This window comes from Acipenser ruthenus, chromosome 17 (assembly GCF_902713425.1).
Source record: "Acipenser ruthenus chromosome 17, fAciRut3.2 maternal haplotype, whole genome shotgun sequence".
Classification (NCBI taxonomy): Eukaryota; Metazoa; Chordata; class Actinopteri; order Acipenseriformes; family Acipenseridae; genus Acipenser; species Acipenser ruthenus.
The window spans coordinates 28,446,209-28,462,875 of record NC_081205.1 but is presented as its reverse complement, the minus strand read 5'-3'; the positions used below and the strand labels follow the sequence as shown (position 1 = coordinate 28,462,875).

At 36.5% G+C, this 16,667-nt stretch overlaps 1 protein-coding gene across 1 annotated transcript; it reads left to right on the top strand.

The window, feature by feature from the left end:
• The first annotated feature begins 6,590 nt into the window (after positions 1-6,590).
• LOC117423764 (probable G-protein coupled receptor 149) lies at positions 6,591-13,432 on the top strand. Its single transcript, XM_034039904.3, has 4 exons — positions 6,591-7,976; positions 8,222-8,414; positions 9,203-9,648; positions 10,643-13,432. Exons 1-4 carry the CDS (start codon positions 7,002-7,004, stop codon positions 11,210-11,212), a joined length of 2,184 nt encoding a protein of 727 aa, XP_033895795.3. The 5' UTR covers positions 6,591-7,001; the 3' UTR covers positions 11,213-13,432.
• Positions 13,433-16,667: the final 3,235 nt, after the last annotated feature.

Below are 16,667 nucleotides of genomic sequence, written 5' to 3'. Positions count from 1 at the left end.
GTGGATATCATGTACAAAAGCAGTTTGCCTTTATCGGTTTTTGATGCATTTAGCTGTTCAGGCAATTGTCCATAAGAAAATGTTACGAATATCAAGTAATACCTGGACCCACATAAATTGCCATCTTAATTGGTAATATTCATTGTGCAGTGGTGTCAAATTATAATACCAAAATAAGCTTTCACATTATCTGTTTAATAAAATTGTGCTATAACCATGTGCTTATTTTTTAGCTGGATTGCTAGGCCGCTGGCTTCCTTTTTATTGTTTTTATTGTAAAGCGCTCTGGGATGCTTGCATGAAGAGCACTATATAAAATTAAGTTGTATTGTATAAAACCACACACCTTCAGAGACCTGTCATTGGCCTCAGGATGGCTTCTGTTTGACCACAGGCAGGAAAACCTTCGAAGGATGCAGTGCTAAAGCATTATTGTCTTACTCCGTGGGTCATCTTAGACCTAATAGCTGAATTTCACCTTTTCATCACCTGGTTGACTGTCCTCCTGGCAACACCAACAGCATTGACTTTCTCCACTATAGAGGACCACATGGCCTCTTTGGTAGCATAACTAATGTTGGCTGAGGTTTTTCCAAATAACTCAATTTCATGCTAAGTGACCTCAGCTGTAAGGACTCTCAGCTCCTTCTCAGAAAACTTTTTTTTCCGGTGTGCCAAAAGGACTTTGCTGTACTTCCTCCAACATATTTTTTTGTTTGCTTTGATTTTCGTGCTCCACAAATCTCATACAGTGCCTACTGCTCTCTGTACTCCTAACTCACCTCACCACTGGACTGTAAGTGCGGCCGCTAAATAACCCGATGCACAGGCAGCGCTCATTGTGACCCTCATTGCCGATTGTTATTTGTGGGTGTTGAGTAATTTGCATTGCTCTTAAGCTTATATAGGCTGCAGTGCAAAACAATTGCCAGGCTGATCCAATACGGATTTTGTAGCCGCAATTGCTTGCACTACGCCTATCCTTACATCAGCCACATAGTATATATTAAAAATAATCACACTGTGTTCTCCATTTGCACTGTTCCCGTAATGAACTGTGTAATACTCTTGTCAGCATCCATGAATGTCATTAGAATATTAGAATCCATATGCATGTTAATATTGTGGATAAAGTTTTATATATTCCTTTTTTGATTAAACTTCTCGTACTGAAGTGTGCTGTATTGATCTAAAGGGTCTCAAATAAGTCTAGGGCCTTTGCAGTATAAAAGAAAATTGAACCTCCCACTCAATCCCATTATTAAATGGTGCTTAAATAAACACACAGTAATTGTGTGTATATATATATATATATATATATATATATATATATATATATATATATATATATGCTAAATAATTGTAGACATCAATTTCTTAACAGTAATAAATGAAAACTTGTAATTTACAGTACTAGGTCATTTTGGATATGGAAACATACTGCATGGTATAGCACATATAAGTCGCATCTTCATCTTCCTGCATGTTCTTATTAGTCCTGTTATTCTTTCTGGGAGGTCACATTGGATGACCTCTGCTGAATGCCTTGAAGAGCTTCCATATAGTATAAGGCGGCAGGGAGAACAATCAATGATGCGACATGCTTGCAGTGGGAATGCAGCCAAACGAAGCTGACAGAGAATTGAAATGAAAACTCGAGACAGAAAGGATCCACTCAAGTAAACCCTATAGCCCTTTTCAGGCATCGAGAATCACCGGCATAAATGCACTCTCTGGGATTTCGTCCCTCCTACAATGCAGTACATCTATTTACTCTTATGATCAGAAATGTATCTGGCATGTTGTAATTCACTTGCATCTGTCAAAGTTTTTTTTTTTTTTTTATTAAGCGATTGGGTAATTATATGTTCCCTGAAAATGTGTACTATGGGCAAACACACACTTTCAAAAATCCTGACTGAGGCCCTTTGACACTGTGTGTACTGTATGGCATACAAAATGCAGAGTGTTTATGGAATTACTGATTCACACCTCTGCATATGTACAACACAGTGATGCTCTCCAAATAATTCAATGTGCAGTTATGTCCATTATTAAGTCAAAACATAAATTTTAGTTTAGAGTTTTCAAGAAATCCTAGTAAGTTAAACATTTTACATCAAACACAGAATCACAGTGTAATTGACTATATTTCTATGCGCAGTTATGAACAATAAAATTGAATTTGTGTGCCTTTACATTATGCTTATTATAAAGAAATTCCATACTTTGCTCATAATTATTCCTTTCAGTTGATTGAAGTTCCAATAATTATGTTGAGATTAATGATGTTACATGGTGTTTTAAATGAACTGTACGTACAGGAGACTAGTAATTACTTCTCGGGTATTATTGAGATCATATGTCAATATGGGCTGTGCTTATACTGTATGTCTGTTTTTCTAGGTGGAGGAAAGTAGTTCTTTTTTGCCTTTGTTCCCTTGTGGTGTGTAGGGATATAAATTCCAACTTCAGGTGATGAGGTCTCCAGCAGGTTCTAAAGATTTCCAGGCCGCTTTACAGACCTGTCTAACTGAATGGATGGCCCTGCCCTAGTGTGGAACATGTCTTCTAATACACCTTTTTTACGCTGAAAGGCCAAACGATTTTGATAGTTTACTTATGACAAAACATATTCAGGGCCATAACCAGCCATTAAAAATCACTTACCCATGCACCCCCGTATGGTGTCGCTGTAGTCTGCAATGACAGTAAAAGATTTTGAAGAGTACACAGGCTACAGATAGCAGCAGGACTTGTATGTATGTATGAGGTGCCTAATGGGTGCCTAATAGCTGATTATGGCCTTGATATTAACGTACAGTGGTATTGTTAATGTAATCACCTTCTTCCAACAACCTTCTTTTGCATATCCCTGCCCAAGGGCAATATACTTGGCTCTGTGACAGACTGAGAGCTTATACTGAGAACATTTCTGTCTTTATGTAAAATGCTGAACAATATTTGCAAATCTAATTTCACTTTGATGCAACAGCCTATTCTGCATATGCATTTACCATTGAGTAAAATAGGATTACTAAATTAATCTGAATACTGTACTTCTGAAGCACATATAATGAGCACCTGCTGTGATGGAGAAGCCAAATAAAAAGGTAATGTATTTATTTATGTATTTATTTACTTAAATGTTCATTTAAATGAGAGATGAATTGCATCTGTTTCTTTGAAGAACTAAAAACTTTTTATTTCATCCTTTCAGCAATTCTGACAGAAATGTTACATCAGCCATGTCACATATTACCTTACATAAGCTGGAGTTTGTCTGCTTGGAACATATGTATTATGTATAAAACATTTTTAGAGTAATTCCCCTGTTGTAATGTCAAAATTGATTTATCCCCTGCCTTAATTTTGTTGGGAACATTTCACAACCAATACTAATATTGTAGTTCTCTTTCCAAGTGCCTGAGCTGTAACAGGATACCTTGAAATTAGAAATTCAATATTTACATTTAATTAAGTGATGGTGTGGAGAGGCTAATTCATACATGGTTTAGATTACCCAGGATGATGTTACAAGGCAGGTGTGTGTATTTCTAGTATCATAATAATATATCAGTATATTACCCAGAAGAAACATTTTCAAGAAAGCAATTATTGGCCAATCTGATTATAATCAACCCACTTAACAGGACAAAGAAATCTCATATGGGCCAATGGGGACCCCCTTACCCACAAGCAGGTCAGTCTCAACAATTCAGTGGGCTAACCGAACATAGTTTTGTTTTTACGGATCAGCTCCAATTGGAGTTGAAAATCTCATGATTTACCTCTTGTACTGATCATATATGATATTAATCAGATCAGGTAAATATTGGGCTAAACATGTGCAAATAATATACTAAGGTAATCACCATGCACTTATTTTGTAGCATGTGGTTGTACATACATACATACCGTACATACATACATACATACATACATACATACATACATACATACATACATACATACATACCGTACATACATACATACCGTACATACATACATACATACATACATACATACATACATACATACATACATACATACATACATACTTACAGAAATATGTGATTGTTTCTTGATGGCATACAGTTCTACCTAATAATTTAAATGCTGCTGTTTTATACACCGATATTTGATTCAACTACAATAAAGGCTACAGCAGCAATAATTATGAAGTGATCATATTTTTACTAATATTATTATTACTATTATTATTCTTTGTTCACTGGGTCGGTTCATTTTAATGTTTGTCCTTGGATACAGAAACAAATGCTTTGTGATTTATCTATCTTTACTATAAATTTAGATTCCCGAATGAATGCACTTTATAGAAAGTGATTAGCTTTTTTTCTCTCTCTGGGCTTAGAACTAGCAACAATATTGCTTAGTGTGGCATAAACACAGCCAAAACAATAAAAGCCACAGTGCTCAGTAAGTGTTTTAAGAAGCTGCAATATAAATCCACACAGAGTAGATCAGGTCATATGTAGGCATCAGTTTTTAAACCCTGGCTACCAAATAATATATTATTTTCTCCCAATGTGGTCCAAGAACTACATTTTTGTTTTAATTCATGCTTTTTTTGTTGTTATTTTCTATTGGTTGTGCGATTTCATTTCTAAAGCAATGTTGCTTTTTAATCCAGAACTGGGGACCAAACTGGAAAAGAAACGAATCAACTTTCTATCCCAACAATATTTTTTTTCAAATACAAAAAAAAAAAGAAAAAGTGAAGATTTCTGATAATATATCTACTGTACATAAATATATAATGAAGATTTGTCCATAATGGGTAAGTAATGGGAATGCTATGAAGTCACATTTTGAATTAAAATTTTACTTGAAAGGGAGGACTTTAATAAAGTCTGAAATGAATCTGCTTAGCTGAGCAGAGGTATTTTTGAAAGTGCATGTTAGTGAGTTTTCAAATTCAATTCAGCTAAACTGAATTTCATTGTGAAAAAGGAGCAAGTCACAGAATCACATTACATTCATTTGATCGTGTCCACAGTATAGAGCTGGCGTCATAATTGTGCCAATAACAAAGATTAAGTTTGGCACTAGCAGATAGTTCTATTTTCCCAAACCTTATTTCATCAGTGGATTCTGCAGAGTTCGTACAGCCACCAACGCCGCAGAGCAAGGGTTTAGCTTGAAGAGGATTTGATTAATGGATTCCAGCAGGGATGCTATACTATAACACGACAGTCGATGTATCATATGCATTAAATAATAGATGACTTACTAAACAAGCATGTCAGTAGCATACAGCCACGGCTGTACGTTCAGAATTAGAGCTATCAGTATGATAATAACATAACAATATGTAATCGTAATAATACTAATAATAATACAAACTAGTATAAAATAAGAATTAGCAATTCGCCAGGTTAATGCAAAAATGTAAGTGTGACATACAGTACCGAGATGGATGAACGGACATACAGACACCCCCGTGTATCCCCAGAATCCAGTATTTTCAATAACTAATAATGTTACTACCAAGTTTCATGACAATTGGATACGAGGTACGATCGCATCGATGGATAATAAGTATCACTGGAAACATAGGTCTAGTATGCATGAACTCGTATGAACTTCAGTCCACATTGCAATTAAAAGCCTCTGACAAAATCATTGCTTTTTCAATGGAGCGTACCTTGGGCGAATAATACAGTGACGTAATACATGGGAGGGGGACGACGACGACGACAAGGGCAAGATCTTCTTTCTTCCCATTGTCCTTTGCTTCAATGAACACAGGATAATGACAACTGCTGTCTATAGCAAGCCTATGCGGTGTTTTGACATTCTGTGTCCCTCATCTTATTTAGTACTTAATAATTAAACAATCGATAGAAGAAATCACAGTTTTGCATCAGAGAGTTACAATTTACTGAAAATCATCCCTTTTGGAAATATTGCTGATTCTGTTTTGTTTTTATTATTATTATTATTATTATTATTATTATTATTATTATTATTATTATTATTATTATTATTATTAATAAAAGAAAAGTCATTAACGTTATCCATCTGGGTTTATTAGTGTTATAATTAGTTATAATTCTGCAAGCCCATGGGATAAATACTGATATTCTCATATGGGTAGGCCTACTTTATGTCCTGAACATTGTTCAGACACGGTCAAAAAATGGCAGATTTTTAATCCAGGAGTCAAAAATGATGAACAAAGCAAAGCAAAGCTTCAGATACTTTTTATGAATAAGAAGTCCAGCTTCACAATCATATGGGATGCAGTGAAAATGGTATATGAAATGAAACCCTTTCCCTCTACACCTTTAAAGAATTTTTTAAAAAATCCATTATTAGGCTAACGCAAAATTTAACTCGCCTCTATACACTTGAAAGCCAATTATTTTTATGGAAAATGTATGGAAAACAAGTTTTGCCCTTGGAGTGAAACTGTGGAACATGGAATGCTATATCATCAAAGAAAGAATACGCGCAACAAACGTGTGCAGGAGTTGTCAAGTTTGCATTGGGGAATTGAATGTTTGAGTTAGAGAAAGCTGAGGGGTTAGAAAACTACTCCTCCCACTTGCAGCCCGAGACAGAGAGCAGCAACACATCACGATTGCATTCATTACTATCTCAATCTACGGCGCTAAACCAGGGTGGTGTCTTTTAGCACTGACGTTTGCTATTCGAGTCTACACTTCACTTACCTTTATGCCCAAGGAACGGCAGCTCGAAAACAGAGACTTGCAGCTTCAGAACCGTTATGAAGAACCAGTGTTCAGATTCAACCCAAGGATTGTTTTATCGCCTCGGCTGGATGTGGTGTTAGTATGCTCTCAGAGAACGAGAGGAAAGGTGCATCTGTTACATAGAACAGTGAACCCTGGATATCAACCCTAATAGTGGACTTACTTTGCAGGAGTTCTAGCAACTGAGGAGCATAGAAGTCAGACTGGATCCGAATAAGCGATATTAAAGTATCTAAAGGGGGTACGATAATCTTCATTAATATGTCAGCAACACCCAGTCCCCTGCCTTTCAACAAAACCAGCCTTTTTACAGAAACCTATGAAAGAATGGATTCGCAAAATGGACAAAGACAAGGCAACGCGGTACTCTTCTGCTTGTCGTTGAGTATAACGATTCTAACTTTTGCGGGTAGCATCTATTCACTGCTGTCTTTACTGAAGATGCGGAGTAAGACCTCGCTTTCACTTATTGTGGCGTCTCTGTCCGTAGACGATTTAATTAGCGTGATACCTTTGTCTCTATTTCTGTTCATACAATGGGGGAGCAAAGACCAACCCAGCGCACTGTGTACTTCATCGGCGCTTCTGTATCTCTTTCAGGGGGTATCAAGCAATTTAAAGGCGTCGTTGATTGTGTCCTATACTTTTTATATAACCAAACGGTTTGGCGCTTTCCAGGCTGCCAAACAACCACTGAAAATAATATGGGCTATAGTAGCTATATGGATTGTCAGTTTGATTGTAAGCATATTACCTTTATGTGGCTGGGGCACCTTTGCTCCCACACACTGGGGCTGCTTTGCAATGAGTCCCAGCTCCTATGTGATCTTCCTTTTTGTTCTGTATGCCTTGTGTTTCTGCAAAGTAGTCGTTTTTTCCATACCTCTTACAAACCAGCTGCTGTGCTCGGGTGACCAAAAAAAGGGATTGAATCCCAGCTATTCCGAGATTGAGAGAGGTCCCGTTGCAGATGGGGCGACATCGGTTAGTAATATGTCGTCTCTCCCTCAAGGAGACCCCCTGGAGAAAAGTTTTAGAAGTTGTGCGGAGAGGAATCATGATTCTGAGCCTGTGCTTGTAAAGAACAAAGTGGAGGTTTATTCTTTTTCCAGCCCGACTGCTTCTCAGTATCAGAGGGATGTTGGGAAGTCCAGGAATTCTCCTATATTTTTTGCTCAGAAACGTTTTTCTTTAATTCTGGCTATGGTTAGAATAATTTTGTGGATGCCAATGATGGTAATCTATTATTATTATTATTATTATTATTATTATTATTATTATTATTATTATTATTATTATTATTATTATTGATTGTGATGAAGAGACAACTAGGTGGGCATGCTATATGCTCTTAATAGTTTGTTATGCATAACAAAATAAAACATTTATATATCTAATTTGGAGATCAGAGCAAGATGCTTCATACTGCTGTCCTGCTGTTTGTAAATAAATACATGTCTTTCTGATCCTCTCTTTTTCAGATACAGATCTTGGTTAGTCATGTCCTTCAATTCAAGAGCCAGTCTGTTGAGACCCTGAGTTTTGTTCTGACCTTGCTCTCTGCTGCAGTCACGCCAGTGTTTGTTCTTTCCGAGCGCTGGATCCACCTGCCATGTGGCTGTTTTATTAATTGCAGTAGAAATGCATACGAGGTGTCTTCAAACACAGCAAGGGGTAAGGCTCTTGGGACCGTGGTGTGGTTTTTTAGTTTTATGCTTTTAATTGTCTGCAGCTAGTAGCAATGGTGGGATGAAACGTTTCCCTCTTACGTATTTTCGTGTGTGCATGGTTGGTTAATTTAATTTACAATAATACGCATTTTGTGTTTTAGTTTTGACAAATGTCTTTCAAAATCAATCCAAACCTATAAAAGCAATAAATCCTCATCTATAATTTCCATTGTGTTCCAATAATTGTGACAGCTATTATATTATTATTATTATTATTATTATTATTATTATTAGTAGTAGTAGTAGTAGTAGTAGTAGTAGACGTAGTAGTAGTAGTAGACGTAGTAGTAGTAGTCGTAGTAGATTATTATTAATAATAATAATAATAATAATAATAATAATAATAATAATAATAATAATAATAATAATAATAATAAACCTCGTTGAGTTTCCTTTGGAATAGTAACCTGTGGTACAAGGGCACTTATTCATACAATGAATAGTGTATGCTGCTAATTCCTAGTCACGCAGGCTTGGCTTTGAATAATGGGTCTTTTTTTAATTAGACTTTTTATATACTGTATATAATGTTATTATTGCGTATAATAACATTATAATAAAATGCGTGCCTCAAAACCTGTAAGGGGTGGTTAGTTTGTCTCATTCTCTTCAGGTCTGATCATTATCAAAAGTAAAACATACTTAAAGTAAGATGTAATGATAGCGTTTGTAAAATTAGAAACATAATGAGATATCAAACATAACGCTTCTTTTTTTTCTTTTTTTCTGCAGTCAAAAAGAGAGGTTTTGAATTCAGTATGTCCTTCCATCAAGGGTATGGGATTTACAAAATAGACCAGGCAAACAATTGCTCTGGTGAAAAATCCGTATCATATCACAACCTTATGAACTACGACACCAAGGGGACAAAAACTGATCCGATAGAAAGTAATCCGGTGAGCCGCGCCAACGTTGAGTTCAGAACCACAACTTTGAGGGACAGCTCCCTGCAGACAGAACTCAACAAAGCAATCAAGTTGGAGACAAAGCCTTGCAGCGCCACCGGGTCTAACGAATTTTACAGCAGCGCTGCTGGAACACCAATCAACGAAAACAATCTTGATGGGTTGCCAGTGTTTGACGGCCCTGAAAGGAGATTGTCCCACGAAGACTGTCGCAAGCTAGAGCTCACAGACTGGGAATGGTGTCGAAGTAAATCCGAAAGAACGCCTCGGCAGGTAATACAATTGCTCTACGGCCAACTCTAATCTAATCAGGTGCTTTCTCTTGTTAAATACATACTTACAATGCTAATATGTATTTAACCGCCATTTCCATATGTAGCATCTAGCCAACCATATGAAACATAGGCCTGCTAATTCAAGCAATTTCCATTGCTTCTTCAAGTCTTATTGTAGATATATACCTATGCTAGGAAGCGCACCCCGTCTGCACATGGTGGCCCTGCATCTTAATGGCAATGTTATGGCAAGTGTGTGTGTGTGTATATCAGATTGGATCAGATTTATCAAAGTCTTCACTCCAGCATACATGTAGCACACAACTAAACCCTTTGAGTTGCTACTTTTTAATATCAATTATGTAAAATGATGCACTTTTTGGTTTGGAGAAAGACCTTTGCAAATAGTATCCTTAGTGCCTTAAAACTATCAGCAAGTATATTGTAGACCTCACACAAAGGCTGTTAATAAAGTTTAAAAAGTAGCTTCAAATGTCATTTTTACACTTTGTCTTATTTTTTATGGTGTTTGGTAAAAGATTGAGGTATTTTATGCTTAGTGAACATGGTTCTGTGAATATAATGTGAACTATTGTGCTGCCGTTATTTGCAATATCCTCTAAGGTATTAAACCATCTTTTTTTACTGTGAAGTGAAGCATAGCAGGCAGGCAGCATATGCAAATAGTTATATAATGTAGGCTCACTGAAAACACCATTATTTCAGTTATGTGTAGAATGCCACAATACTGTGCTTCTAGCATACTAGTGTGTATAGTTAGGTCAATGAACATTTCCTGTCACAGAATTGATTGTGTAGTATATAAGGCCTAGATCGGTTTTCAAAAGATAAATGATTCTTGGTGCCTGCCACGTAGACTCAACATGCTGAGTATTGATACAAAACTTACAGAATGGATTATATTGGTTTCATATACTGTATATAATTAGGAAAAGATTTTGTGTCTCATGTTTTTTTTTTTTTTTTTTTAGAGATCCAGTGGGGGATTAGCTATTCCACTTTGCGCATTTCAAGGAACTGTGTCACTCCATGCACCCACTGGGAAAACTCTCTCACTTTCCACTTACGAAGTCAGTAGTGATGGTCTAACAATAACCCCAACAAATAAGAAAATTGAAGTTTATCGCTCAAAAAGTGTGGGGCATGAGCCTAACACAGACGACTCTCCAAACAGCATTGCAGACACCAATGTAAAAATTCATTTGGAAGTGCTGGAGATCTGTGACAATGAAGAGGCCATGGATACAGTGTCTATAGTTAGTAACATCAGTCAGTCTTCTACCCATGCCAGATCGCCATCGCTACGTTACTCCAGAAGGGAAAATAGATTTGTTTCCTGTGACTTGGGCGAGACTGCTTCTTACTCACTCTTTATACCCACAAACAATCCTGACAGTGATATTAATATATCAATTCCTGACACTGTGGAGGCGCACAGACAGAACAGTAAAAAGCAGCACCGAGAGAAACCGGGTTACCAGGAGGAGATCCAAGTATTAAATGAGGCTTATAGGAAACAGGAAGAGGAAACGGATAAGTGAACAAGGACATGTTTCAAACTTAATGTCCGTTTACTACATTTTTTGTTGATGTTTCTTGAATGCAACAAAAAAAAAGAAATCCCTTGCTGTGTCAACAGCACAGAACAGCAAACAAAGACATGGAAAAAAGCAATTCAAATGATATATGAAGCTAATTGGTGGTGGTAAGAGAGTGGTTGCACTGCAATAATGATAATGATGATGATATTGACGATTAGAAATAACAGGTGGAAGGAATTACAAAGACTAAATTGGATTTTTTTTTTTTTAAATACATGTCTTAACTGCAATGCTGGTAAAACCTTGGCCAGCATGCAAATTAAGGTTTGTACCTGAAATAGATAATTATATTTAACATGTTCATTGCAAAGTGGTACCAAAATACTATTCAGATATTGCTCTCCCAAGCTGAAGGTCACAAACCCTGTGGCATAACTGTCTCTGTGTCAGCAATATTTCAACCAGAGCAAAAACAAGGGCAGCTTGACAGGCATTAGTCAAACCCAATGAACAATGGTCTGGAGCACAATGTAGTTACCCGGCTCCTGGCAGATGTGCTGACCTGCTTACCTCTTTGCAATATTTACTTAAACCTGTATAATTGTATATTACACAGTTGTGTAACTACAACACAAATGCCAGACCCTGTATTAAAAAAAAGTATCTATACATTTCAGAAACGCTATAGTGTTTAGTGGGTTACATGCATCAGCCTCAGATTAACATTACTCACAGCCTGTTACACATACATGTCTTAATGCATCATGCATGTGGAACACAAGGTCATTGCCATAAATCTGATATGCTTAATTTAACTTTGTATGTATAGACTGTTTCGAAGAATCAAATTCACTTTTTGTATTTCTGTTTTATTCAAAAGCATTCTTTTGTTTTGATTCCATATGTAAAATGAATTAGGAAAATAACACAGTTATGGGCTACCCCTAAGGTGTTGATTGATAGAAAGGGGTTATTATGACCACAAAATGTAAGGTTTAATTTGTGGTGTTTCATTTCTTTTTTGTTGTATATATTGTAACTGGTGCATAAGGTTTGTTTGCGCTATTCACAATTCAGTGTCATGTGATTCAGTACAAACCAAGGCACTTTTTTATGCTTTTGTATTAAGGTGGCCCATCGGCAGCGTATGGAGATCTGGGGAAAAATGCATTGCTGTAATAAACACTGGTAGTACTGCTTCAGTCGTCAACGTGGCATCTCTCCCAGATAGGAATGTGGAATACTCAGGTGTAAATGTTCATTTTTCCTCAGATACTCTAGGAATGAGAAAAGCAATGACAAACAACACAGTACACAGAGGTCCCTATTAAATAAGAAACCCTTTGGTGACAAGCTGATCCAGGTCTCACAACATTATATTTTGTCAGAAAGACTTATCTTTCATTCAAAGCATGCTGTGTTCAAATCACTGACCTATAAAGTGGGTGAAATAGCAAAAACAAAATGGTAGTCTGAGATAAATATTAGCTGCACGTGTCAGAGAAAAACATGAAAAAAAGAAAGATTAAATCATTTCCCCTTGCTCTCTGGTGACACGTTTTGTTTGGTCTTATGTGTTTTGGATAATTTGAGTGTGTATTGCATATGCCTATACTGGGCAGTATGAAACATTTTTATTAGTTTCATATAATCAATCATGTTTTGGATAAATTTGCTCAGTGTTCTTCTTTCTTTCTCTCTCTATAATGGACTAGATTGGACTGAAGTCTTAAAACATGCTTGTCATTGTCACACTGTGAGCCAAAAAGGGCAAAGTACAGGCAACATATCAACAAGTTCAGAATGTGTTAATGTTACACTGCACCTTTAAATCAATGTCAAAGTCCAGCACTGAGAGGGCACAGGGAATCCATTATCCAATGGTCCAACAACAGGTGATCTTTCACTGTCCTCACAAAGTGCATTTTGCCATTAAAAAACAGGACGACGAGTTCCCTTTTTTTTTTGGAAATGTATATTTCAAAAATAATAATAATAACAACAAAACATGCTTACAATTGTTTATATATGTATTAGGTTGCTGTATGTAAAAAAAAAAATGGATTTGCCATATTGCATAACACTATTAAAAGCATTCAGTAAGGCACACACTTACACATGTTGAAATAATAAAGGAGAATGTAAATATTATTGTTCCTTTTTTCAAAATACTGTAGATTTTTTATTTCTGTTCCACGATTTTACAGCAATAAAACTTACAGGCACATGCTTTTTGAATAACATGTTAGGTCTCAGTGGTTATTCACCAGTGACAAATGCGGTCTCTTCTTTTCTGAATTTTCTTTATGGCCCCTGGTCCTGTCATCTCTCCTGTATACAGCTATGGCCAAAAGTTTTGCATCACCTAGAATTCATGTAGTATAAGAAACTAGAAAATATATATATAAAGGTTTACAGGGAGCCATAATAGTAGTACAGTATTTCATGTTATATTTAGAAATGTAACATTTTTTCAATTTTGATCAGTTTTTTGTTAGGTATATGGAAAACTACAAAGCGGTATGTAATTCAATATGTTAACGTAACACTATTCAGCAGGTTTCATTCGACTTTATGGAGCAACATTTGTTAATTGGACAGGGTGATGCAAAACACTTGGTCATGGCTATAGTAGTACTATAGTAACACATATTGACATTATCTGCACCATTTAGGATTTTGTGTTCCATGATTAATTCAGTTAGCCTTTTTACAATAACTGTGACTGTTTAAACTGCACGACAAAACAAGATAAACAGTTTAGATTATATAAAAGCACAGTCACAGATACAATGCTAATGGCTCAGAAGCTAAACACTGATAGAGCAACTGACACTGGACAAGACAAATCTACGACAGACACAAAAAGGATATACAAACACACACAATAAAGTAACCCTTTTATTCTAAGCCAGGCTGCTCTTGACAGATACTGTACATTACAGTGTGCAAAAGAAAGACAGGTATAGTATGCAAAAAATCTAATTAAGCACTTGATTTGATTTCCCTGGAAGTCGCAAAAGTACATGAAGATTGTTGCTGATCAAATCCAGCTAACAGAATGTCAGGGTACCTTTGAAGATGATTATGATGATGCAGCCATCCCCCAGAATTGTCTGCAAGGAGCAGTCTTCCTTGGTCAGCACAATCCCTGGATCTCAATCCAATAGAGATTGAGTGGGATGACCTTGGATATCTCATTCAGGGCCGCAATCCGTCATTGCGGCAAAATGTGGACCAACCCCATATTAATAAGGCCAGCTGCTGTATAAGTTAAGATTAATGCAGGGCCAGACAGCACCACCCCAGTTCACGTGCTGATCTCAATGTAATAGTATTTCATATTTACAATGCATGTATAAACATTCATATTCAGACAAGTGAACATTAGCTAAATTGTCGGGGGGCTTTGTATGGCCTGTATTCTCCAACGTGTTACTTACAGTACAGCATAGTATATACTGTATATTTTTCAAGATAAACATGATTTCCAATCTGATTAAAATGATACCAAAGAGAATAACATCCATGAGCTTGCTGGATCGATTTCTCATAAGATTGCATTATATTAATATTATAAACATAATCCTGAATGGAAACATTTCAAAAGACAACTCCACAGCACACAAACTTCTTATATATATTTAGAGAAGCTCCGTGACAAAATACATGTGAAAGTCATTTCAAATGTGGTCAAAGTACAAGGGAGAAGATATATCGTTGAATCAACACTTGAGACTTACAACGAAAAATGTGTAGGTTGGGGGTAAGCCTTTTTATACCTAATATGCACAGCTGTCAGTCTTTTTCCTCCACCTGCATTATTCCTCAACAAACACCAAAGCTGGGACAAAAACACAACCACCAGAGGTGACACATCAGCGGTAGGTGTTACTACTAAGACTATACTTGGCCTACGTACAGCTCATGAGATGTCATTTTCAGCTAATTCAGACTGATTGTCACTGCCTTGTGTTACTGACCTCCCCTAAAAGACTACTGATGGCACGTCAATCACAGCAGACAACTATTTTAAATACTTAACGTAATATGTCAGTTCTTAAAAGACAATGACAATTTTTTGTGTGTGTGTGTTTTTTTTACTTATTATGAGGACTGTCTAAAAAAAAAAAAAAAAAAACACTATGGCTATGATGCACAATTGATAAGTTTCATATTTTTCAAATAAAAGATTTTTTAAATAAAAGAAACATTATTAAATATATAAACCTAGAATAAGGAAATGCAATAGCGTTCTTTTCACTGGGTTTCCTTTCAGCGAATCTCAGGGGCTTTCTAGAATAAAGGACTGCTAATTTGCACTTACCATTGAAATATGTTTTGATGTTTAGTGCTACCAGAAGACAAAGCTGTTTTGATCCTTTGTTAATGGATTCACTATTCTCTATAGATAAGAACTTCCACCATAGTAAAAGTGTAACTCAATCAGCTGGCTACAGCATTTGGCAAACGGTTATTCTTTATGTTTTCTATTAAATGTATTTTTACATTTCAGATGGCGAGACAAGATGGCTTTCTGAGGCATTTCTATTCCCTGATCTTGTGAACTGTCCCATCTAAAGCCCCTTTTACAATGGCTTTGAAGAATGATGTTGCTTTTAATAAAGTAGGGTTGTCCTGGGTGACAGATGCAAGTAAACAATGCGCTTATGAATGCCCCGGAAGCAGCTGTTTACAGACGCTTCCATCCAAGCTTCTCTGGATTGAACCTTTGGCCCAAATGTTGATTAGAGCAAACATTTCTTCATCCCTGCTGCAATCTGGCTCATGGTGTGTTTCAAGCAACAGAAATATGGCTAAAGAGAATAAACAGAAACGTTCCTTGCGGAAGTGAAACCTTCATGCAGGTGTGGCTGTTTGTTATTTTGTTGGCTTACGAACGGCCGTCATGCATTTTGTCTCGCTCAGCCTGGATGAAATCCTGAGGTGGGTCGCTGCGACCTAGGTACGTGGTTTCACACTACACAGAATTGTGACCCGGGTAGCCAGAACCCGGGTAGGAGTGCCAGTGTGAAAGGGGCTTTAGAGAAGCTCTTTCATGCTGGCAAAGCTTTTCTTAACATTTAATATTGACTTACATTCAGAGCTTTAAAACTTATAAACCTTATTATCACAAAAAGCATTTGGTATTTTAGCCACTACAGCATAACTTACTTTTAAATATAATGATTTATTTTTGTACTTTTATTAATATGATAATTTTTGTTTGGGTTTAATCTTTCTTTTTCTTTTCTTCTATACCAGGGGTTCCAAACTCCAGTCTTCAAGGGCCGCAGGGTCTTCTGGTTTTCATTCCAACTCAAGCTATCAACATAATTGATTCAAGGTAAACGACATATGAAGCATTTTTGAGGCCTGGAGAGAAGTGTTCAATGTGTCCAATTTATCAAATAATTATACCAATTAAGTAATTGAGAGCTCTGTGAGATTGAGA